General features: G+C 38.3%; 1 protein-coding gene across 3 annotated transcripts in view; it reads right to left on the reverse strand.

Moving 5' to 3' along the window:
- The window catches only part of BMPR2 (bone morphogenetic protein receptor type 2), a 102,183-nt gene that overhangs the window by 31,921 nt on the left and 48,815 nt on the right, over positions 1-21,447 (reverse strand). For all 3 annotated transcript variants that reach the window (XM_052676300.1, XM_052676302.1, XM_052676301.1), the window contains exons 2-3: positions 20,582-20,755; positions 19,155-19,334 (exon numbers count right to left, since the gene is read on the reverse strand). In XM_052676300.1, coding sequence (XP_052532260.1) covers positions 19,155-19,334; positions 20,582-20,755 — 354 coding nt within the window. The remainder of the gene's footprint in view (positions 1-19,154; positions 19,335-20,581; positions 20,756-21,447) is intronic.

Consider the following 21,447-nt stretch of genomic DNA (forward strand, 5'->3'; position numbering starts at 1 on the left):
TCAACCTTCACAGCATTGTAACATCTGATTCTTCAAAACAACTCCAGCTGCCTGGACTCTGATCAAAGTCAGCACAATTACACAGGGACTCAGAGATCTGCCCATGCAGATCGCTTTAAAAAGAAGTGGAGGCTTAACGCCATCCTACAACTATTTCTTTGATGTGATCAATTCAATATGTTCATTGCCAGTCTGTTACAGAAGTTGCTTTTCTATTTAGGAATGATAATGATTTTAAGGATGAGATCAGAAGCATGAAGGAAGCCTTATATTTAAATCATAAACACAACCCACGAGGAAAGGCTGAAGCATGTAGACAGTATGGCCTTTGGCTGTAGATGACTGCAAACTTACTCTGCAAATTGCAAAAGGGACTCTAAGCATGATTAATTCTACTTGTGTTTCAAGCTTCATTTTTTCTCTCAGTCGCTGTGTATAACTTTTATGACAACAAAGTCTCAGCTTTTTGAAAAAGCATACAATTATCAACTATTCCAAAAGCACATAGGTTTAAATTTCTTTGTATTTTCTGCCAGGTTAAAAATGTCTTGGCAAACATGCTTTATTTCCCACTTTCTGCATTAAAAAAAGAAAAAATACTTATTTGTACTTATATGATTATCAATTTTTTTTATAATTTAAATACTTTGTGGTTGCTTACAAAATTTCTGTGCATAATGTATAAAGAATGATCTGTTTGTCTGCTCAGCCTACATATAGTTATATGAAATGGACCTTACTATGCAAGCCAGGCCAACCATTTTTCATCGAGCACTACCTCATTGCTGATCCACCATCTTGCAGGGTGAGAGCTCAGTCTTCAGCATGTCAGAGTAAATAACAAGAAAACCTCCGATATAAACAACATATCAAAACGACTCAAATTACTTAAGTGAATCTTAAATTTAGTTCAGGGAAGAACATGTAGAAGAAAAAAAATTAAGCAGAGAACTTGTAAGAAAGAAACATACATTAGTGGCCTTTTAGATATTATGGTAGGCTTTTCAACACGCAAAGAAGAAACCCAGCCACACAACTAAATGCATTCAAACCCACATTCTCAGTTAAGCTGATACCACAAGGCTTCAATACGTCTCTTAAGTCACTCTCCACAGATCTCCACACTGAACTCCAGCAGGAGCTATTTCCAGTTTTCCATAAAAATATTCAATCGCAGAACAGCTGAGATTGGAAGTTCCAACCCACCTGCCACAGGCTGGGTTCCCCAAGGCAAACCTTGCTGCCCATATGGCCGGCTGTGAATAATTAAAGGAAAAATAACAGCATTTCCTAAACTTTTCTTTCCCTGCAAATTTTTGCCATGCACCTAAACTTTTATAGGTACATGCTTTAAAACAACTATTACCTTATTTCTGTTTTAAGCATCTGTAAATTTGAGGTGAGACAGTATCCTTCTATCCTTACTTGACAAATTATTAATAAAATTAAATCCCCATCAATATAATAACCATAATAATCTAAGACAATGTAAAATATAATAAAACATATAATACAAATCACCGTGACCACCATCAAAAATCAAAGCAAGGTTCAAGCAGGAAGCAGTATTTTATATCCAAGTGTCTGAGTACGCAATGGCTGAGGTTAGCAAAGAAACTTCTGTGGAAGATGAGTGAGCATGTGGTGCTGGCACAGATGAAAAGCACAATGGGAAGAGTATTTTTGTGTGAGATGGTGCGACATTCCTTAGCAAAACAACCCTGCCAAGCAGTAAACCTAAGGCGATTTTATTTCAAAACTGAAAATGAATGTTTCTTGCCCAGACTCAAGAGCACTTCAGAAACTTGGTTTCTACTGCAGACTGAAAAGCTCAGTGAGAGCATAAAGTTTGCACTATTTCCAGTCATCTCATTATTTGAAGAAAATGTTTAAGCAGTCACCAGTATCTTTCCAGTTTGCATTCAATGTCATATTTTTATATAAAATCATCATTATACTGTTACGAAGTGTCCATCACGGCATCTGTTTGTGTTTTTCTCCACTCTGGATACCTCACATTTCTATTTGTATTTCAGAGGTGAACAGAATCAGACATCCACTCCTGGGCTTTCAGTAATCACCAGATCCCTATAAGTGCCGCAGTAATATCCTGACCTGGCAACAATGCATCACAGATCCCCTGAGTTCCTCAGAGAATGCCTGAACATACAGAATTTACAGCTTAAGCTGTATAATTTTCCATAGCATGCTCCAAAGGAAGTCTGCTACAGCTAAAGTCAGGCAGACATCTTTGGAAACCTGCGGTCAAGTCTGCAGGTCAGATGGGAGTTCTCTGGGCCTTTTCTCAAAGGGAGCTCCCTGTACCTGAGTGGTCAAAGGTAGATTCCCTTCCCGAGTCCCCATCCTCTTCTGCAGGAGCATCTACCAACAGTCCAGGCAGCACATATTGGATTCATTGTCTTTGTTTTGAAAACTGAGGGCTGCACAGATACATGAAATTTAAGAATTAAGTATGTGTGGTAATTTCTTTGGCAGAGAAGTGGGTTATGCAATCTCTAACGGCTCTTCCTTTGATGAGTAGATACAGAGACACAAATTAACAGCCTGTCACCTTCCCGGAGAAATAACTCCTGAGTAGATAAAAACTCAACCCAACTTTGCTTTTTCTTCCATGAGTTTTCAGTGCCATTTCTAACACTGCTTGAATACTCCCTTCAAATAATGACGTAGGTAGATTTAATAGCAACTCAAAACCAATCGCAGATTTAGATTACCTTTCTGAAGTGTCCTAGACACAGCTAAGTATTCACTAACTAAAGAAAGAAAAGAAATATCTTACTTCAAGCAAAAGGCACTTCAGTACAGATCTGAACCCTGCATTCAAGCTTAACCAAATGCTGACTTGGACAATAAATCATGTACTAGAAACATCTTCCATGAAAAAAATATAATAGCTGTGATTTTTTTCAATAATAAAATGGCTGAAAAAACATCTACATTATCCCCTTCTAAGACTTGTGAACCTGACAGCCTTCCTCCTCATCACATCATGTGATGACAGTGGCAGCAACATAATGGCACTGAGCCACGGTCTGTAGAAACTGGAACAAAAAAGCGCATGTGCTGCAACAGAGAAAAAAGCGTGCTTCATAAAGTCTCTTTAAAGTTATTTGAAATCCAGCTGGCTCAATAGCTACATATTTCATATTCTTAATGTTCCCAAGCATATTGCTCTACTAAAAATAAAGCACAAAAATGACATCAAAACACTGAATGTGTATTTTCATATGAGCATGTGAACCCAAAACCACAAATTCCTTTAAAGGAGGCAGCTGCAATCCAGCACTCCCGCACGTTCTGTGTCTTTGATTGCTGTGAGCACAGGATGGCCATCCCCGAGCTGGAGGTGCTGCCTTGCTCCGTCAGCCTGGGGCTGCAGGCAGGAGGGCCGTGCCAGGGCTGAGCAGAGCAGCCGGGCCTGTACAAGCAGGCGCTTCCTGCATGCACACCAGTCAGGCAGCCACTGCCTGCCACGCCGGAGCCTCGGATGTTGCTGTTTACAGAGCGTGGAGCCAGGACGCGGCTGAGGCTGGAGGCACACTGTCTGCTTCCGTGCAATGCTTGCTTTGTCTGGGGCTGCCACTGAGAGCAAGGCCGTGCTGCTTGCGCAGCTGCTCCTGCCCTGCTTGTGGGGCTCCCGGCCTTGTACTGGACCTGGGCACCACTGAGCGAGGAGTCGGGATGTTTTTCCTCTGTCAGCTTTTGTAACACGCAATGAGAACTGAACCGATTTGTCAGACATGACTGCGTGGTGTGGTGTTTCAAAAATCACTGCCCCAACTGTGCACCAAAATCTTAATTAGGGCACAATTGTAGGCAGCTAATCTGTTCAACTGAAAAACCAACATCTACACAAAATGATGTGATAATAAGTTCAACAAAACCCTTCATAACACTTCTGGTTTCTGCCCCAGTCTTTTGGAATTAGTGTCCTAAATCAGCTTAATGTTGTAATCCTTAAGTTTAGTCAGTATTTTGGTATTAAAACTTAGATCTTCTGACTCCAGAACATTTTTCTGTACTTTTGGTACAGTGCACATTCTTGTGTGTACATGGTTCTGCAACTTTAGATTCTGAAGTACCTGTCAAAAGGAGTGAGGTAAACCTGTCTGATATTTCAGCAAGTTACTAAAGATAGCGTTTGTCTGGCTAATGCCAACCCAAACGCCACATGGTATTTCATAGCATGCATCTGCTCCAGCTTCTCCTATCATGATTTACGAGGACAAAGTCTAGAGGAAAGCATGTGCTCTGTTTTCCCCCTAATCCTTACTCATACTCCCTGTTTTTCCCCGTTGTCTTCTCTGTAGGGCCAAATAATTCCTAATATTCACCAGATTCCCCCTCATGTTTCCCAGATGAAATTCCTTTTGGAAGCTATTGAGCGATGAAACAGAAAGCCCCAACTCCCTCTCCTCCTTGCTCTAAGATCCTTGAGAAATGCAATGAACATTCTCTTCTCCTCCTTTACTTGAGACATAGGCACTCTCAGTCAGCATCAGTACATTTTCATCCCTCTTTCATTCCCATTCCTCATTCTGCTGTCATCCAGACACTGGCATTATCCACGTCTATGCCTGTGTGCCTGTAGCCAACAACCCACTGAACCTCCGTGGTTACTGCTGAAGGATGTATTTTCCCCAGCTAAGAGACCTTCACAAGAGCTATTTCCCTCAAATCCTACCCTTGGTTAACACTGAAATTCAGCCAACTCCTGTCAGAAAGAACCACCTTCTCAAAGACATTTCACATACAAGAGATGACAGGTATTTGGGGACATCCTTAAGTAGAAGGAAACTAAGAGAAGAACAGGAGAGGGTGCGGAAACCTGCAAACACAACAGAGCATGGCAGAACTAGGCAAAGGCATACCCACCAAACAGCGGGCAAAAAGGCAATGGGTACAAGGACACAGTGAAGGAACGGCCTTTCCCTCAGGCAGACCCCAGCAAGATCAGTAGTCTCCACTGACACTCAGCTTCTGTTTCCAAGGTGTTGGCTGAAGTGTCCTCCTTCAGATACATAACTACAGCTCAGAAGAGGGCACACAAGTGCACATGTTATGTATTTGTCAATGGAATTTTTTCCCCTTCAAGGAAGGAAGCACTTTCCAGAACTTGAACTATAAAGCTGGCTTTGATACTGAATAACCTGATCTTAGGTAGGTTACTTTGTTTCTCTGTGCTTTCGTTTAGCCAGTTATACAACGTAGAAACAGTAACTTCCCTAACTTCAAAGGACATTCTGATTATTTTAAAATAACATGAAGATGGAAAAGGCAATAATGATAAATAGCAATCTTTAGTTTGCACTTATGCAAAAATTGTTCTACAGATCTAGGTACTTGACTTCAGATGAAATGCAGACATCGTTTGATGTTCATTTCTTCCAGCATGAGTGCCAGCTCAAGCTTTGCTCCCTGCCTCCTGCTCCAGGTGCATGTTCCACCCCAGCAGTGCCACCAGCTGCACAGCACAACCACAGTTATGTTAAGCAGTGAGCTGGGTGAGAAAGCCAGCAGGGAGATCATGAGGAGCTGGATGGAAGGAATATCTGGAAGGCAGCACCCCTGCCAAAGCAAATGCACATCAATCCAGTGCGAAGGCGGCTATCAAAACCATCAATTTGTGTTACACCGTGGGCATATGAGAAATACAGCTGGCCTTACTTGTATAACATGCTCCGTCTGCCCCACAGTAACAAGCTTGTTTCAAACCAGCAATAAATATTTCAACACAAATTCAAATAGGTAATGTGGAGATACTGAACTATCCTATGGAACTGATTTTTTTTTTAGCAGTGTTGGAATCTGTGTGATTTCTAGATTCTTTTCAGAGACTGAACAAAACCCTTCTGCATACTAAACTATACCGTATCCGTAGCTCTTCTGTTTTAAATATGCTTTCAATGTAATTAAAAGAATTCTTAAATCAAACCCTGATGTTGACACAGCCCTGTGTACAGATTTTAACTGTTTTAATGACATTGTACAATTAAATTTTAAGATTGGTAACTTCAGAAGATATGCTTATACAAATGCTTGCTTCAAACGTTATAAAATTAGAATGGGAAACAGCCTCTTTAAAAATGAATATAAAGCAGGCTTCTGTCAATCTAATTTACTCAAGTCCTGAACATACCATGAAATCCTGTTAAATGAATGGCAAAAAACTGAAGTCCCACAAAATGAATAGAAATCTTTTTTGTCAAACAAAACTAATTTAAACTTGAGAATGACTCCTTCCTGACAGGTGTGCTTGCTTTAACACATCACAAGCAGCCATAGCCAAGGTTTTGATATGACTCATTTGGTTCCCAGCTGGGCACCAAAGGACTTTTAGATTTCAAAGTCACTATGAAATTTGCCCACTTTAATACGTATTTGTCACCCAAAATTAAGACAATAGGCTTGTGAATTTTTTTTGCCCACCATTCTCACACTAGTCTTAAATCAGATTTAGCAATATGTAACTCTATAACCCCCACTAACTGACTGTCAATAGAAACAGAGGACTTTAATAGACTTCACACTTTCAGCTTGCACTTTATTTATTTATTTATTTTTCTTTCTAAAACAACTCTTTGCTTAAAACTTCAAATCCACAGGTTTGTGAGAAATCCAGAGCACTGCTATAATGTCCTTTGAAGTTAGGGAAGTTACTGTTTCTACGTTGTATAACTGGCTAGCTATCAAGAACATGTATAGAGACTATGTTCTAATGTAGCTATATTTCAGCAGTAAGTAGACATTGAAACTTGAAAAGTCATTATACTTGCTTCACAATAAGTAAAAAACTGCAGTTAGCAACACTTGTTACTATTTGGCTGTATCATAATCTTGAAAGAATGGAAAAGCTTACCTATCAAATTCAAGAGCTCCATCATAACACAGAACTTCACTGTATCAATAGCACTTTTGGGAATAAGACACTGCTACTGACACAACACAACAGCAATTACAAATACCAATATCACAGAGAACAATCACATTGTGTGCTTTTGACATCACTGTGATAGTGGATATGCTTTAAGTCCTGCTTGAGTAACAACTGTAAATCACTAAACTACATGGATTCTTGAATTCTTACACAGACTGCTAAAAAAATCTCAAAACTTAGCAGTTCATGCTCGCCTTCCAACTGACAAGTTAGCAAGCAAGCAAGCAGTCATAAAATGAGCATGACTTTGATAAACACATAAATGATCCTAGCGCGCTAATTAAATATTTAGCTCAGCACATCCCCTGCTATTGGAAACTTCTATTCCTTAGCATGTATAATGTGATGACCACCCAGCTGGACTCTTACTGAATGCAGGACTGTACACGCTTCTGTTCCCTGCTCTGCAGAGTCTACTACAGCCTCTAAAACCACACAATAATTCAGTGCTGGACCAAGTCCAGCAAAGTTGGGAGTCGCTGTACAGACATACCTTGGTACCTTAGCTCACTTGTCTATTCTGGAATAGTCAGTAAAATATACACGATTTACAATTGATGAGTTTTTTTCCAGTAGCAAAATTTAAACATTATTGTCTTTGTAACAGATATTTAACACTCTGAGCCTACTATGAAAACTTCCTCCCCTCAGCAGAGCTTGGTGGTCTCTGTAAAAACAAAAAAAATTATAAATCACATCTAATTGATCTGTATCAAAATAAGAAAAACAAACATCTGAGCTACAGAAAATCTCAAGTAAAGTTTAAAAACAACTCCTTGATGCAGACTCTCCTACTGCCATTACACACTAAGTACTCTCTATTTAGGGCAGGATGTAAGAAGCCTCCTATTTCCAAAGCTGAGCACGTCTTTCACGGCACTCTGTCACTGAGTGTGCCTGTACAAGAACTCTGCAAGAGCTGCAAGGCCTGAGGACAGCATGCCTCCCCGAGCTCCTGGCACCGCTTTCAGGAGATGCGCAACACTTTTGGTTTACAGTGTGTATTTATTTCACCCACACACATTTTTAGTTTGCTCCGAAGATGCTATGAATGGCTCTGCAGTTGGGAGTGTCCAATGTGGGTGTGTGCAGTGTTCCACACACGAAACCTACACGTGGTGGTGAATGTTTCCCATTTGCACTGCTTGCAAGTGTGTGATTGATCTGCTGTCAGTGTCCGCAAAGGCAGGGAAGCTTGAGTTACTCTGCAGAGTCATTAAAAAACTTGTTCAAAAAACAATTAAGATATTTTCTACATGTTCATCTAGCCATGACTGCTGGTGTTTTTCTGTGTTTTATTTTGCAATATGTTTTCACCAAGCTTTCTCTGCTTCCTCATGCCATCTTGGAGACAGCAGTGTCTCAACCTACACTCAGAGGAAGAACACTGCTACATGTAATTCACAATAGCTCAACCAGCACCATCCATTTTGCCTTACTTGCTGCAATTATATCCATGGAGAACAGAAATGAAGGGAAAAAGAACAACACTTGAAGTATAATCACTTAGCATGCACTGCAGCTTAGATAACTACCTTCCAGAAGTTTGTGCTTATGTTTATGTTTTATAACATTCATACTAATTTGCTGAGTTTTAAAACTACTTTTCTAACTACTCTTATGGTGAGTTGCTTCTTTAACAGGAGAAACAGAACTGTGACAAAGCAACAGTGATCTCACCGGCTCCACACAGAAGGTCTGGCTAGGGCTAGCTAGAGCTAGCTAGAGCACCATGTATTCCTCAGACACACACATCTTGCTTCTGCACACATCAACATACATGGCTATGAGTCACCACTCAGTGATACATGGGAAGATTTTGGTTCTGCATAGGAAAGGGTCATCTAGCACTCTTATTTCTGTTCCAAGTGTTACTATAGTGAAATATGCTTTTATGCAGTCTGCAATGATCCCTCACCCTTGCTCAGAGTATATTTAGCTTAAAGTCAATACAAATGTCTGGAACAAGGAATTTTTTTGCTAGCCTAGGAAAATATTTACAGGCTTGCAGACACTTCTAAATGAGCTTCATGCTACCAACCTAAAGGAAGCCAAAATCCAGGCCAAAATAAAAAGCTGTGTAATATTATCTATACATACTTTAGAAATTTTCATGAAATAACTATTCTGGCACCAAGAAGGATACATGCTTCTTGTTACTAGGATTAAGCTTTAAGATGCATAAAACAACCTTCAAAGGTATTCAAAATTATTAAATGCTTCAGTTCAGTCTCAATGCAATTTTGTATCATGTCTTAGAAAACTAAGACCTCCCTCTTGCCTCTGAAAATGCCAAATCTTACCTTCGATGCTAAAATAAAAAAGCTACAGCAATGTTAAGTCTTTACACTTCCCTCTTCACAATTCACTTGCCCTTTCAAATAGAATTTCTAACTTCCCTGCTTTAGACATATCTGCACAACTAACATACAAAAATGTAATACCCAAATTAACTGAAATAAACTAGAATTTAAGTTAGATTCTAAGACTAACATATTCAGTTCAAACTATCCCATGTTGCAGAATAAATATCTTAATGTCCCAAATGAAAACACAGATGATCAAAAGAGATATATAAACTTTCTACAGAAATCTGATTACACTCACTATTCAAAAGATCCATACCCATTCTGACATGGAAAGTGTGAAAGCCAAAATCACACATTCTGCAATCCCCCAGCAGCTGACATTTAAAACTTTATCTCCTCTCAGAAATTCAGTCACAATGAGAATTGCAACAAAGGAAAGTGCTTCACACACACAAACGCACACCATCGCCCCACTCACATGCAATCATAGAATGGCTTGCGGCGGAAGGACTCTAACGATCATCTAGTCACACACAGCCCTTCCATGAGCAGAGTAGGGTTACCAAACAATACGTTAGGCTGCTTGAAGCCTCATCCAACCTGACCTTGAACACCTACATGGATAGGGTACACCTGCAGGGGTGAGGAAACCTATTTCATTTTGGTGTACCAAAATTATGTAGAGGATTATTGTGGGAGTTACTGAAAAACACCTGAAAGACAACACAGACACTGGTCACTGACAACATGGGTTCACAATGGAAAGGCCCTGTTTAACAAATGTAATTCCCTTTTATTCCAAGGTTACGCACTTTGGCAACCAAGAAAAGCGGGCTGATGAAAGCTTTTTGAATTTCAATACTGTTTCTCACACAATCCTTCTGGACAAAATGTAGACAAATAGACAACATGATGGATGAACAACTGGATGATGGGCTGGGCTCCAATAACTAGAATAAATGGAGCTACAACAGCCTGGTGGCCAGCCACTGGTTGAGTTCCTCTGACTTCATGTTAGGCCCAGTTTTCTAGTGGTTATATAAATGATCTCAATAGAGGACTCGAATGCACACTTAGTAAAGTTGCAGATTACACTAAAACAGGAGTTGTTGATTCCCTCATGCTGAGGAACCAGCGTCGATTATAACGGGGCACTGTTCATTTTATTTATTAAATATGAAGCAGTGAAGATAATAATGCATAGTATATATCAACAACTATTTCAAAAAACACAGAAGTAACATCCCAACTGCAATGTGTCAGGAAAGAGTAATGCACACAAACACTTCAAAACAAAGGAATACAGAAAGTTTCGGTACACATACAGTATACAGGAAAAATTACAGATAGAGGAGCTGTATTCTTCGTATTTCATACATGTCTACTACATGCACTTTAATGAATTTCCTTCACTCTGATTTACTCTACTAGCAACAGTCAGCATTCCTGTTTATAAAACCAACACAAATAGGTTTTTATTATCATCTTGAATCTCTTTCAACAGCATAATTGCATCCACTGGTGCTCTGTGAAGATTTCAATGTCATCATCTCCTGTTTAGATAGCAACAAAACAACAGCACCGAACTGAAAATTTAGGAGCACACTGACATGATGCTTTCCTGTTTGTGTGGCCTCCCCTGGGTGCTCTATGATCTTCTGTCTGTTCTTTTGAGCCCATGGTTCCTGTTAGCCAGAAAGGCAACAGAACACCTCAGGTCTGTGTCTTCAGAATATTCCAGACAGCTCAGTTCCTAAGAACAAAACGGAGATGCCTGTAGTCAGGATGACACATGCATCTTTTCAGGAGCTAGACACCCAGTTATAAAACTCCATGTTCTAATTGTACAGCCAGTCGCTCATTCACAATTCAGTACCTGAGGCACTCACTGGAATTTGCCATTCACTTCATTAATGAAAAGGATGTAAGCCCTTCTTCATAAGGAATAAATAAATAAATGAATAAAATCCTGATTCTCGGTATCCTTCCACATAAAGAGATTTTGCCTGACAAGATGGAAGAAGACAAACTCTAGCTTCCATGAAATACAGCTCCTGCCCTTGGTTATACTCCCAACAGAAGACTTGGGGGGCCTGGACACAGTGCCCCCAGCCCCTGCCTGGCAGGAAGGCAGCCTGCTCCATGCCTGCCTCTGCAGGAGCCCGCTGACATCTGACTGACTGAATTCAAGCTGTTTTAAGAACACTTGGTCTAAAAACAATTCACATGCTCCTACAAGCAGCTTACTATGTTATTAAAAACCTAGAGGATTAATTTACTAGACTCTAAAACACCACTGTTGGTTTACCTCCTGGTAATCTCCCATTTGAAGAGTCACTGCACATCATTTCATAAAGACAGGAGCTAGAAAATAACACATATAGAATTTTCAGGTTCACCATATTTGTCAGATAAAGAAATTGACCAAAAAAGGCCCACAAAAGACCAGTGATAAAAGACCAGTTCTGCAGAGCACACATCCCACTGTACCCACCCTGCAAACCTGTCTCTCCACAGGGGACTGAGCTCCCTGGTGCCAATGTATGCATGTACTGCAGGGGAGCCTGCAAGGCAGCTGAGCTCACAGAGGACTGTTCCAGTCACACTGCATGTGCCAAACTCCTAAAGCTTTCTTTCAAAACTGCATCAGTTCCAGGATCGAGAGTGTAAGTTGTCTTAGACAGAACCATGACATAGGATTAGATACTTTTGTCAGCCAACTGAGCGTATAGTACAGTAATAAGCAAGGCTTAGAGAAAACGTCCAATTAAGGAGTAAGAAAAATACATAGAAGTCTTTTTGTGATCGAAATATTAATCCACACAGATAATTCTATTAGTACTGAACAGCCAACAATAGACTTAATATTTATAAGCAATGTTCAGTTTTGTGCTTAACATTCCCACTCCCAATCCTGCTTCCCACTGTTCTAGCGGCCTGCAGTCACAAACCTTTCTCACTAGCAATCTATCAGGAGCAGACAAAACTGGGAGTGGGAATTTATCAGATGCTGCTGGCAGCACCTAGCGTGCTTTGTAACTGAGCTTTGCTGAGCTCTTGTTCCTTCTCGTCTAAACTCCATTAATTTCAACCTTTAAAAAAGGAACAACAGAGTAGAACCACGGTTGAAATTAATAAATAAATCAAGTATGAGGAATGCAACCAGTCTAACATAACCTTTTACTGAGTAATGCCAACAGAGTACGATATCTTGCTAGTTAAGTCAATATAACTGGCTAGGGCAGCCCACTCTGGTAACGTTTCACTGAGTGCAGTGTCATCAACTTAAAAACACAGAAGACTGGAACAGCAAACTGCTGAACTTGTCACTGATGCTTTCTCATGTTTTGTACTCAAAACTTCAAGGTAATAAACAATTATCTCATACCTTCGCATTAGACACACCAGATATGACTACTCCTGACTGAATTATAATCATATGTAACTCATTCTGATCTTTTAAGATTCACAGCATGCAGTCTTAAAATTTTAGGGGTGCAGAAATAAAAGAGCTAGAAATCAGTAAGTATTCATTATTAATACTTAATCATTGCGGAGAAAGCATTTATTAGAAATCTACTAATGCTACTATATCAGAAAACCCACCAATCACAAACGTCTGCAAAAAGCATCCTGCTATGTCCATTCACCTTCCAGTGAGCTCTCATTCCCCCTCAAGACATACGGGCAGTGCATGGTTTGTTTAGAATTATGTTTATTGTATACTGTAGCATCTGAATAAAGACTAAAAGTACATCAATCTTGCTTGCTCCTCTTCTAACTTTAAGGAGAGAGGAATAAAAATACTACTACCTTTTTCTAGTCTCTGTTATTTACATGTTGAGTTCCACTCTCGTCAGTCTTATCTATTTGTATCTTGCATCTATAAAGTATTCACAATAAAGCTCCAAAATGCATTGTCACAACAGATATAGGCTAATTAAGTCATATTATTAATATCAATATGGAAGTCAGAAAATAGCATTTCAAAATTTCAGCATTTCAAAAAAAATTGGAACACATTATTTGTATTCCAAAGATATTTGCGTATCTTTAAACTTAGAGAAGTGCATGAGACATACCAACTCTAAGCAGCTGACTTCCAGTAGAGATGCAAATGAAGAACTCAAGAACTGCACAATGCAAGAAATGTGAATCACCTGTTTACAGACTCTAGTTAGTCTACTACACATGCTTTCACTAATTCTGAAGAAGGCACAAGATCACTAGTTACGCTTCAGAAACTGATGCTTCTTGACTTCATTCTGGGTCTGAAACTCAAATAAAATATTTGCAATGTGGTACTAGAAATATACAGGAAATGTCAAAGATGACTACAATGCTGTTCAGATGATTTTAAGTTATGCCCACATGTACTTGAAGAGTTGAGCTCTCTATGGATTCTGAAGTACAATGCTTTAAGCCCTCTGAAACAAAGTGCAACTATAGTACAGCACTTCACTAACACATCAGCACAATTGTGTAATATGCACTATTATTGCAATATTTCAAGATAAAAGTTGTGGTTTTTTTAGTTTCTAACATATTTTTAAAAGAAGTTTGCAGAAGCTCTTGTTCTTGAAACTCCTGGTCATAAAATGGTTTGTTAGCACAGCTCTGAAGTTACCTTGTCCAGCTTTCCTACCTGGTGCAGACTGATAAAGCAACAGGAAATACAGTATAAAACTTATGGGTTTTCTGGCAGTAAAAATAATACTTGAAATGTTTCTCTAATTTAAAATAAGAACAAACATTTATTTAGCACAGTTTTCAGTGTTTTGTAGCTTTGTGGTGCATAGTAAAAGCTTTGCAACATTTCCAAACATTTCCAAAATATTTAAATCTCAGCATAAACATTTCAATTTCACCTTCCTGATTAAATGCTTCTGTAAGAGAAAAAAATTTACATGTGCAGCTTTTCTAAGTAGACTTTGCCTTCATATTCAAGTTCCAATTGTACATCAAAGCTTTAATTTTAAATTCAGTAAAGACGCCAGTTTAATCTCAAAAGAATATGATGTCTTAGAAGTTAAAACATTAAGTGCAGCTAACAGCAATCTGTAAGAGATTCTGCTTTTGATATAGCTGTTTGTAATGAGAATCACTGAAGTTACTCAACAAGCATTACCTGTTATCTTCAGTGACTTGTGAAACCTTCTACTGATTGTACAGAAACTAAGGCTTTTGCTTGAATTTCTGCATAACCATCTAGAAAGATCACTAATTGCTATAATACCTCTTGTTTGTTCCCATAGCAACTCTCACTTCTACTTTTTCTCCCCTTGTAATTCCATTTTCTACAATGTCCCAGTAAAATAACTTCCTAGAAGGCATATTATTGTCCTCCTACTCACAATAAAGCTAGGCCCTTAACTACTGCCTTAATATTTACTGCTACTTTCCCACATACATTTCCCTGCCTCATAACATAGTGAAGATACAAAGATGACATACAGCATTGTAACCCTTAGCTGTGTAAGATGTGTTTGATTTACTTCCCACTATTTCAAGGGTGTAAATGTTAGTCCTCATGTGGATCATTCCTGCCTCTGTTTTCAAAATAGAAAGTCAGATATATTGCAATGGTTTGTAATTTTCCATTTCCCACAGATCAAAATCATCAGAAGGACAAGTATTATACAAATAGGGGAGAATGTTCATTTACAGTGTTTTCTTACATGACGCAGAAATGGAAGAACTGCTCAAACAACTGCTAAAAACTTTGCTGACCAAGCTCTGCACTTGCCAAGAAAAATCCAGCTGAAATAAAAGGCATTTCAACTACAAATTAATATTGGATGTTACTCTCTCAGAACAAGCAATCCAAGATAAGAACTGAGAGAGAACAGTGTTACGACTTTGCAAAATTAGCATGACGTGATCTAATTCAACTTCAGTAGAGCTAGGTTGGGCCACATGCCCACAGCAACATGAGTCTAACTGCTACCTCTCAAAAGTAGTAGCTGAATCAAAACTTTCTATTACTACCTTAATTAACCTGACCCAGTCATGCACTTCAATAATTACATGATTTAAAAATGGTAGCTTTCCTTAGCTAAATTTCCACAGAATTCTATGAGCACTTAAAACCGACACATATGTAGCAAGAAGCTGGCCAAGAAAGGCCAAGAGAAGATAAATCAATCTATCAGTGGTTTAGAATAAAGAAACACCAGCTTCTTTTATTGCATGAGGCAGCAGCTTCTTTGTAACCAAATTTCAGTGCTCTTACGTAACATAAGTTTTTAGGTTCTTCAAAAGCACAGCCACCATTTGTTGTTAAGAGGAAAAAAACACCTATATTGTTTCAACAACAGTATGAAACAGCAATGCTCAGCTCTTGCTGCCAGGGAATTTTCCCATGCATCCTGCAAATGCATTACCCGCCATGCAAAGATGTATACTTAACACCCAGTTGCTGTGAGATTAATTTATGCACAGTGCCAGGAATGCAGCCTTGAGGAAAAAAAGAAACCATAATTAAAAATGGCTTTGTTTTTTTGATCCTGATGTTATTTTAACTTCAATGATTAATTACAACAATATATCTATGACCCATGAGGAAGAACACTTACCTCTGTTTAAATGGTCATTACAAATGAATGAAGTTACCTTCAAATTAACTCAGAATTTGGAAAGTATTCTGTAGACACAAGGGGCAGGTAGCTTACAAGAGTCTCAAAATAAATGCTGGACAAAGACAATAGAGTAAATAAATTTCAGAACATTTACCCAAAGAAATAGCTGGCCCTTTTAAAGTGGAGTTAGAGAGTATATACAGATACTTACTGAACGTAAGATGGTGGAGCTCTTTTTGTGAAAACAGATGTAAGAATAACGAATCTACCTGGGGTAATTTCTCAAAGCACGAGAAAGTACTTCCACCCACTCTGACTGAAAAGTGAGAGCTGAGGATGCAAACTAATTCTGAAACTTCTGCATTTAAGTAGCCCTAAACTACACAGGTAAAATCTTCAGATCTGAAACGAATACCAGGCTACTTCTGCTAATTCAGGAATCAGCTAACCGAATCTTTTCATTTTTAATATCTCAAGACTGTGGTCTCTAGACTACACAGCATCCTACAGCATCTGCAAAATTCTATCTGGAGGGACAGCCAATCAATTAATAACTACTTGAATCTTTCCAGGTTACTTTTAAGATAGAACAAAATAATATTATGACTACTCAAATGTATGACTGCCTACCACCTGCAAATTAAGAAGCGGAAAGGATTAAAATTCAGGCTTCAAAAACCAGTTCGACCTCGACCTTATTTGTCATGTTTATAAGTGTTTTCTTACAAGATAGGATGGATCTTCCGTATTTGTGTTCTGACAAAATGAGAATTAACCTACACAAAAAGAACGTACTCCATTCCATGAAGATATGGTTATGATACAAATTTTTTTTATATTCTAAAAGACATAAAAATTAAGCGTAATTTTTGTGAGAAGACTTTGTGAATTTTATGAGAACAATGGTTTGTTGTATTTAACATGTCTAAAAATTCTGATTAACTTCTAGTCTTGAAACATCTATATTCTAGCTACATCTTTCAACGAGCTACTGTTATTTGTCCTATGTAACAACCAAGTGATCATACAAATTCGTATTTTATTCTTTTTCGGGGGATAGCTTTATCTCAAGAGTTTAACAGTTTGCACAGATCCTACAGATTGACTGTTGGCTGAAATCATTAGGCTTCATACAATTAATCACATACTATTCAAACATGCCTTGAAATTTATAGCATCATCAAGATAAATACAGTTCTATCAGTCCAAGAAGCTTATTTTCTGTCATTGAAGATCTTTCCACATGCACTATTTTTAAAATTTTATTAAAGAAATATAGGTGAATATGTATAATTCAGAGGTTATACTGAAATAACAAGAAGATTTTCCATAGCACTTGTGCAATAATTTTGTCCTCAGTATTGAGGACAGCATCAAAATGGGTTTTAGAAAGAGTTAAGAGGGCTGGGAAAGGGACAGTCAAACTCCAGAGAAACTGCAGGAGTTTGTGGAGAAGCCTTTTTCTTTGTTCATACTTCTAACTTTCTAGAACATCTGCCTCCACAGTGCTGAGCGTGTATGGAATTTACACTGCCAGAAGCAGCCCAGTCTCCACAAATGCAGCAGTAGAGTTTTATAAATAAAGTATCAGAATAGTAAATAAGGTCATCCTTCGTGCTGGAACAGCCAATCTCCATCTCTAGCACAGCCAACACAGGCAAACAACTGTGTCAGAAAGCAACCTACTTTGCTTATGTCTAAAACAAAATTTGCATATTATGAAAATGGGAGGCAATACAATAACATAAAACAGTTTCAGTCAGCAGAAATGTATGCTGCAACACTCAATTGCAGCTGGGTGAATTGAGGACTGTGTTACACATTTAATATGTTTTTCCTCTCACTTTGCAAGTCAGGCTAGACTTTTTTTAGTATTAGAAGTTCAATCTAAAAATTATTTGGAAATGTTATCATGAAATAAATTAATTCCGACCGTAATTTTTACCCTTAGAGAAGCACAAACACAAGTTGTTTTATCAAAACTTTATCTCCCTACTGTGGAGGATAGATAGGGAAAAAAAGAACTACATGCTTTTTTTCCTTCCTGTCTGAATTTCCTGCACAGCAGTAACACCAGTCATATTTGAGGAGCTCTATCACACAGCTATTACCAGAGTCAAGCAATGTCTTGTTCTGTACAGTACTGAGCTCTGACAAAAGTTCCAAACAGTGATGCTTACTGTACAAATAGTATTATCAGACAAAAGGTGCCATACATCTTGCCAGCTCACTTTACCCGGTGCATTTTCCCAATAAAAGGTTACTTCTCTTTTTTTCTCATTAACATGCCAGGCCCTCATTTTGCCCATAATTGCTTATAAAAACTCTATCCTACAACTACTTTTGAAGGCATCAACATCATCACTATGCAAATTATTTGAATTATCATTCCTAAATACAAACTGCTTTTTTCTTGCTGTAAATACCATCCCATTAAAGTCATCTTCATTTCACAAACCACTTTCCTATGACAAAGAACTTTCAGTATGCTGAAGCAGTTGCATTACCATTTACAAGCCTGCCACTATTCAATTTTTCCTTCACAGTTTGTATTTAGAAAAGGCTATCCAGAAGTTTACATTAGGTTAAACAACTGTGTTTCTTAATGCTTGGAAGGCAGCATCACAGAGCATCTGTAAGTCATGACCCTCATTCTGAAATACAAGGTTAAGGGGTTAATATATTGATTTGGATAATATATTGATTTGGATCAATGCACTATGTTCACTTTATAATAAATAAAAATATAGATAATCTAATTTGAATGAAAACTAAATTGCTCAAACTAGTACTCTTTGATTGCTAAATCAAAGTTAATCTCAAGGTATACAAAAGAAAAGTCAGATTTCAAAGGACTGTAAGACTGTTAGAATCTATGCGGCCCGATCACTTTCTCTTAGGACTGTTCCATGAAACAGAACTGAATAGATGTGGCAGACTTTTCAAACGTGCCATAACTTTAATGAACTTCCTAGCTCGTTTTTAAGTCAAGTCTGAATTCTTCTGAATATCCCCACAGGCTTCTGCAGTTAGGCACCCAAACACCCAACCACCCAAGATTAGAGAGCATTTTAGTAAACATAATATGCATTCAGCAGTTTCCTAAACAAATACTTGTAAGCATTTAACTCATTCTTTGCAGAGCACCATGGAATAAATAAACACATTAAACTTCACATGGAAAAGATCTGTTTGGTGTTTCTGCTGCGTTAGAAAGGTCACATTTCATATTTTACAGTGCACAAAAGAAAAATCATTCTCTAAATGACTTCAACCATGAAATGACAGAAACTGAAACCTCTGACTTACTGTAAGGTGTTGTATCAGTTGGGTCAGGAGGTGGGAAGTTTTCAGTGAAGTTGACATTACATAAGTCAGTGCTACAACAGCAGAACCGATATGTTCCATTCTGAATCAAGGAAGGGGTGGTTGTAACTATGCACTCCTCAAAGTGACACTCCTGTGGGTCTCCTATATGAGACCAGCATCCTGTAAACAGAGGTAAATTATAATTATTCTTGTATAGGGGGCATTAAATTAATTAAATTAATTAAATTAATTAAATTAATTTTATTGCATGGACAATTTAAGCACATCAGTAAAAATCAGTACCATATAATACTGAATTATACGATGCAATGGAGCAGAAACAGTTACCATAATTTGTTTCATGATTTCACTACTATCTTTTAAACCAACAACTGATAATTTCTTTCAGAATCTGTGATAGACAAGGAGAAGAAACAGAGGCAGTGGTACAGATCAACATTAAAGGTGTTTACCCCAGTATGACAAAACCTGAGTTCTTGAGCATTCTAAGCAGATATATCCTACTCTCCACTTCTCTGATACCAAGACAATACCACTACCACCTGATCCACAGCCAAGACAAAACTGTAACTTAGTTGTCTTCTTACAGCTAGAAAACAAGACCACATCAATAATTTGGTGCTTCTGGCACAACTTCTAACAATTTTGTCCTTCTCATTGTCAACTGGAATCTTACTGGAATCTTCTACCACATCTTATTTCCTGCATAGTGCAGGCTTTGTTTTCCTACAGCAATTGTCCCTTCTCAAATACAGCCAATGACAATTAAGCATTGTTTATGAACAAGTGCCTGGAACAGAAGAAGGCAGAGTAGGGGCAGAAGCAAGCAACCAAACTGAACTGCACATGTTTGGTCACTGGTTTTCATTCTGTTCATACATTATACTACATTAACTTGTACCCAAATAACCTAGCAGAGTCCCTGAAACTGGAAATCAAAGCTCACCTTCAGCAACTGCATGACATTCCTGCCATCATGCTCTCAACAAAAGAATAATGAATTAAGAAACAGTATGGCACAGTTTTGTTCTAGAGCTGCAGTTCCCTTTGTTAACAAACATCCAATCAACCTGAATGTACATTTTTAAAAAGACATTCACTTTTGAATTTATCATAACATCAATAAGTATACTAAAGTACACTCAAGACAGTTATCTTCCTCTGGACGTCCTAAACAACGAGTAATATGAGTTTTATTTCCTTTAACTGTATACTGTGCTCTTTCAGAAATAGTTTATTTCAAAAAACTTCCTGTTCATTTTCAAAATTGCTAAATGGGAAGTCTAATTACATTGCACAAACAAAACAACCAATTTTGCAGAAGAGCATCCTCAGATTTATTTGCTGCATCACAAAAAGCTGAAGAGTAGCAAAAACTAGCGCACTTACCACAAAATACCACATACCTTGCTTTACCAGATGTATGTCTCCTTCCCGTGTTTTTTCCCAAAGTCCATAGCAGGTACTGCCTTTCATGCACAAAATGGTGCCATTCTCTTGGGAGATTCGGCTCTCACTGATCCCATGGTCCTGCTGATACGGGTCCTTAAATGCACACAGCCGCTCCTCACTCTGCGCAGCTTTAGACAAAGAAAGAAAAATATTTTTTGTCACTGACTTCATTCATAAAATTCTAGCTTTAATTACAGGAAGACTACTGTCTTCTGGAAACCTATGTTTCACAACATCATGGACTACAAATTTTCATTCTTTAAACTGTACTCCAACTTCAGGATAAAAATCCTGAAGTTACTTCTATAAAAAGGTCAGAAAAACCTCAGACGCTGTTTCAAAATAGATCTGCAAATGTTTGAAGAAAATTTCATTGCACAGCCTGCATCATTTGTTCACAAGAGTAAGTTATGCAACTGTTAGCTGGTTTCTTCTGCAAACACGAGTTACTTAATTCTTCCCAGGTTGTAAACTAAGCCAACCTTGTTCGGAGTGCCATCCAACCCAGTGCTACCTTACCACAGTGTCATGTTCTCCCTTCACTGATCGCTATTTTTTTTTCCACATTTTTTCCATAAGTTGCACTGACTTCTTTTTCCTCAGCAGCCCACTAATTTGGGCTATTTCATACAACATTTATAACCACCAGCAGAAATACAAACAGCTGAGTGAAATCCATACACTCCAACCAATGAATCTGTGGAACACTGAGTGTATGTAAGAGCAAAGCTGTACAAAGGCTATCCCCACAGAACATCCAGCAGGAAGACCTTACGTACCAAACGAGCACAAAAGTTAATACACATGATCACCTGAGAAA

This window comes from Tympanuchus pallidicinctus, unplaced genomic scaffold, assembly GCF_026119805.1.
Source record: "Tympanuchus pallidicinctus isolate F22 unplaced genomic scaffold, pur_lepc_1.0 scaffold15, whole genome shotgun sequence".
Taxonomy (NCBI): domain Eukaryota; kingdom Metazoa; phylum Chordata; class Aves; order Galliformes; family Phasianidae; genus Tympanuchus; species Tympanuchus pallidicinctus.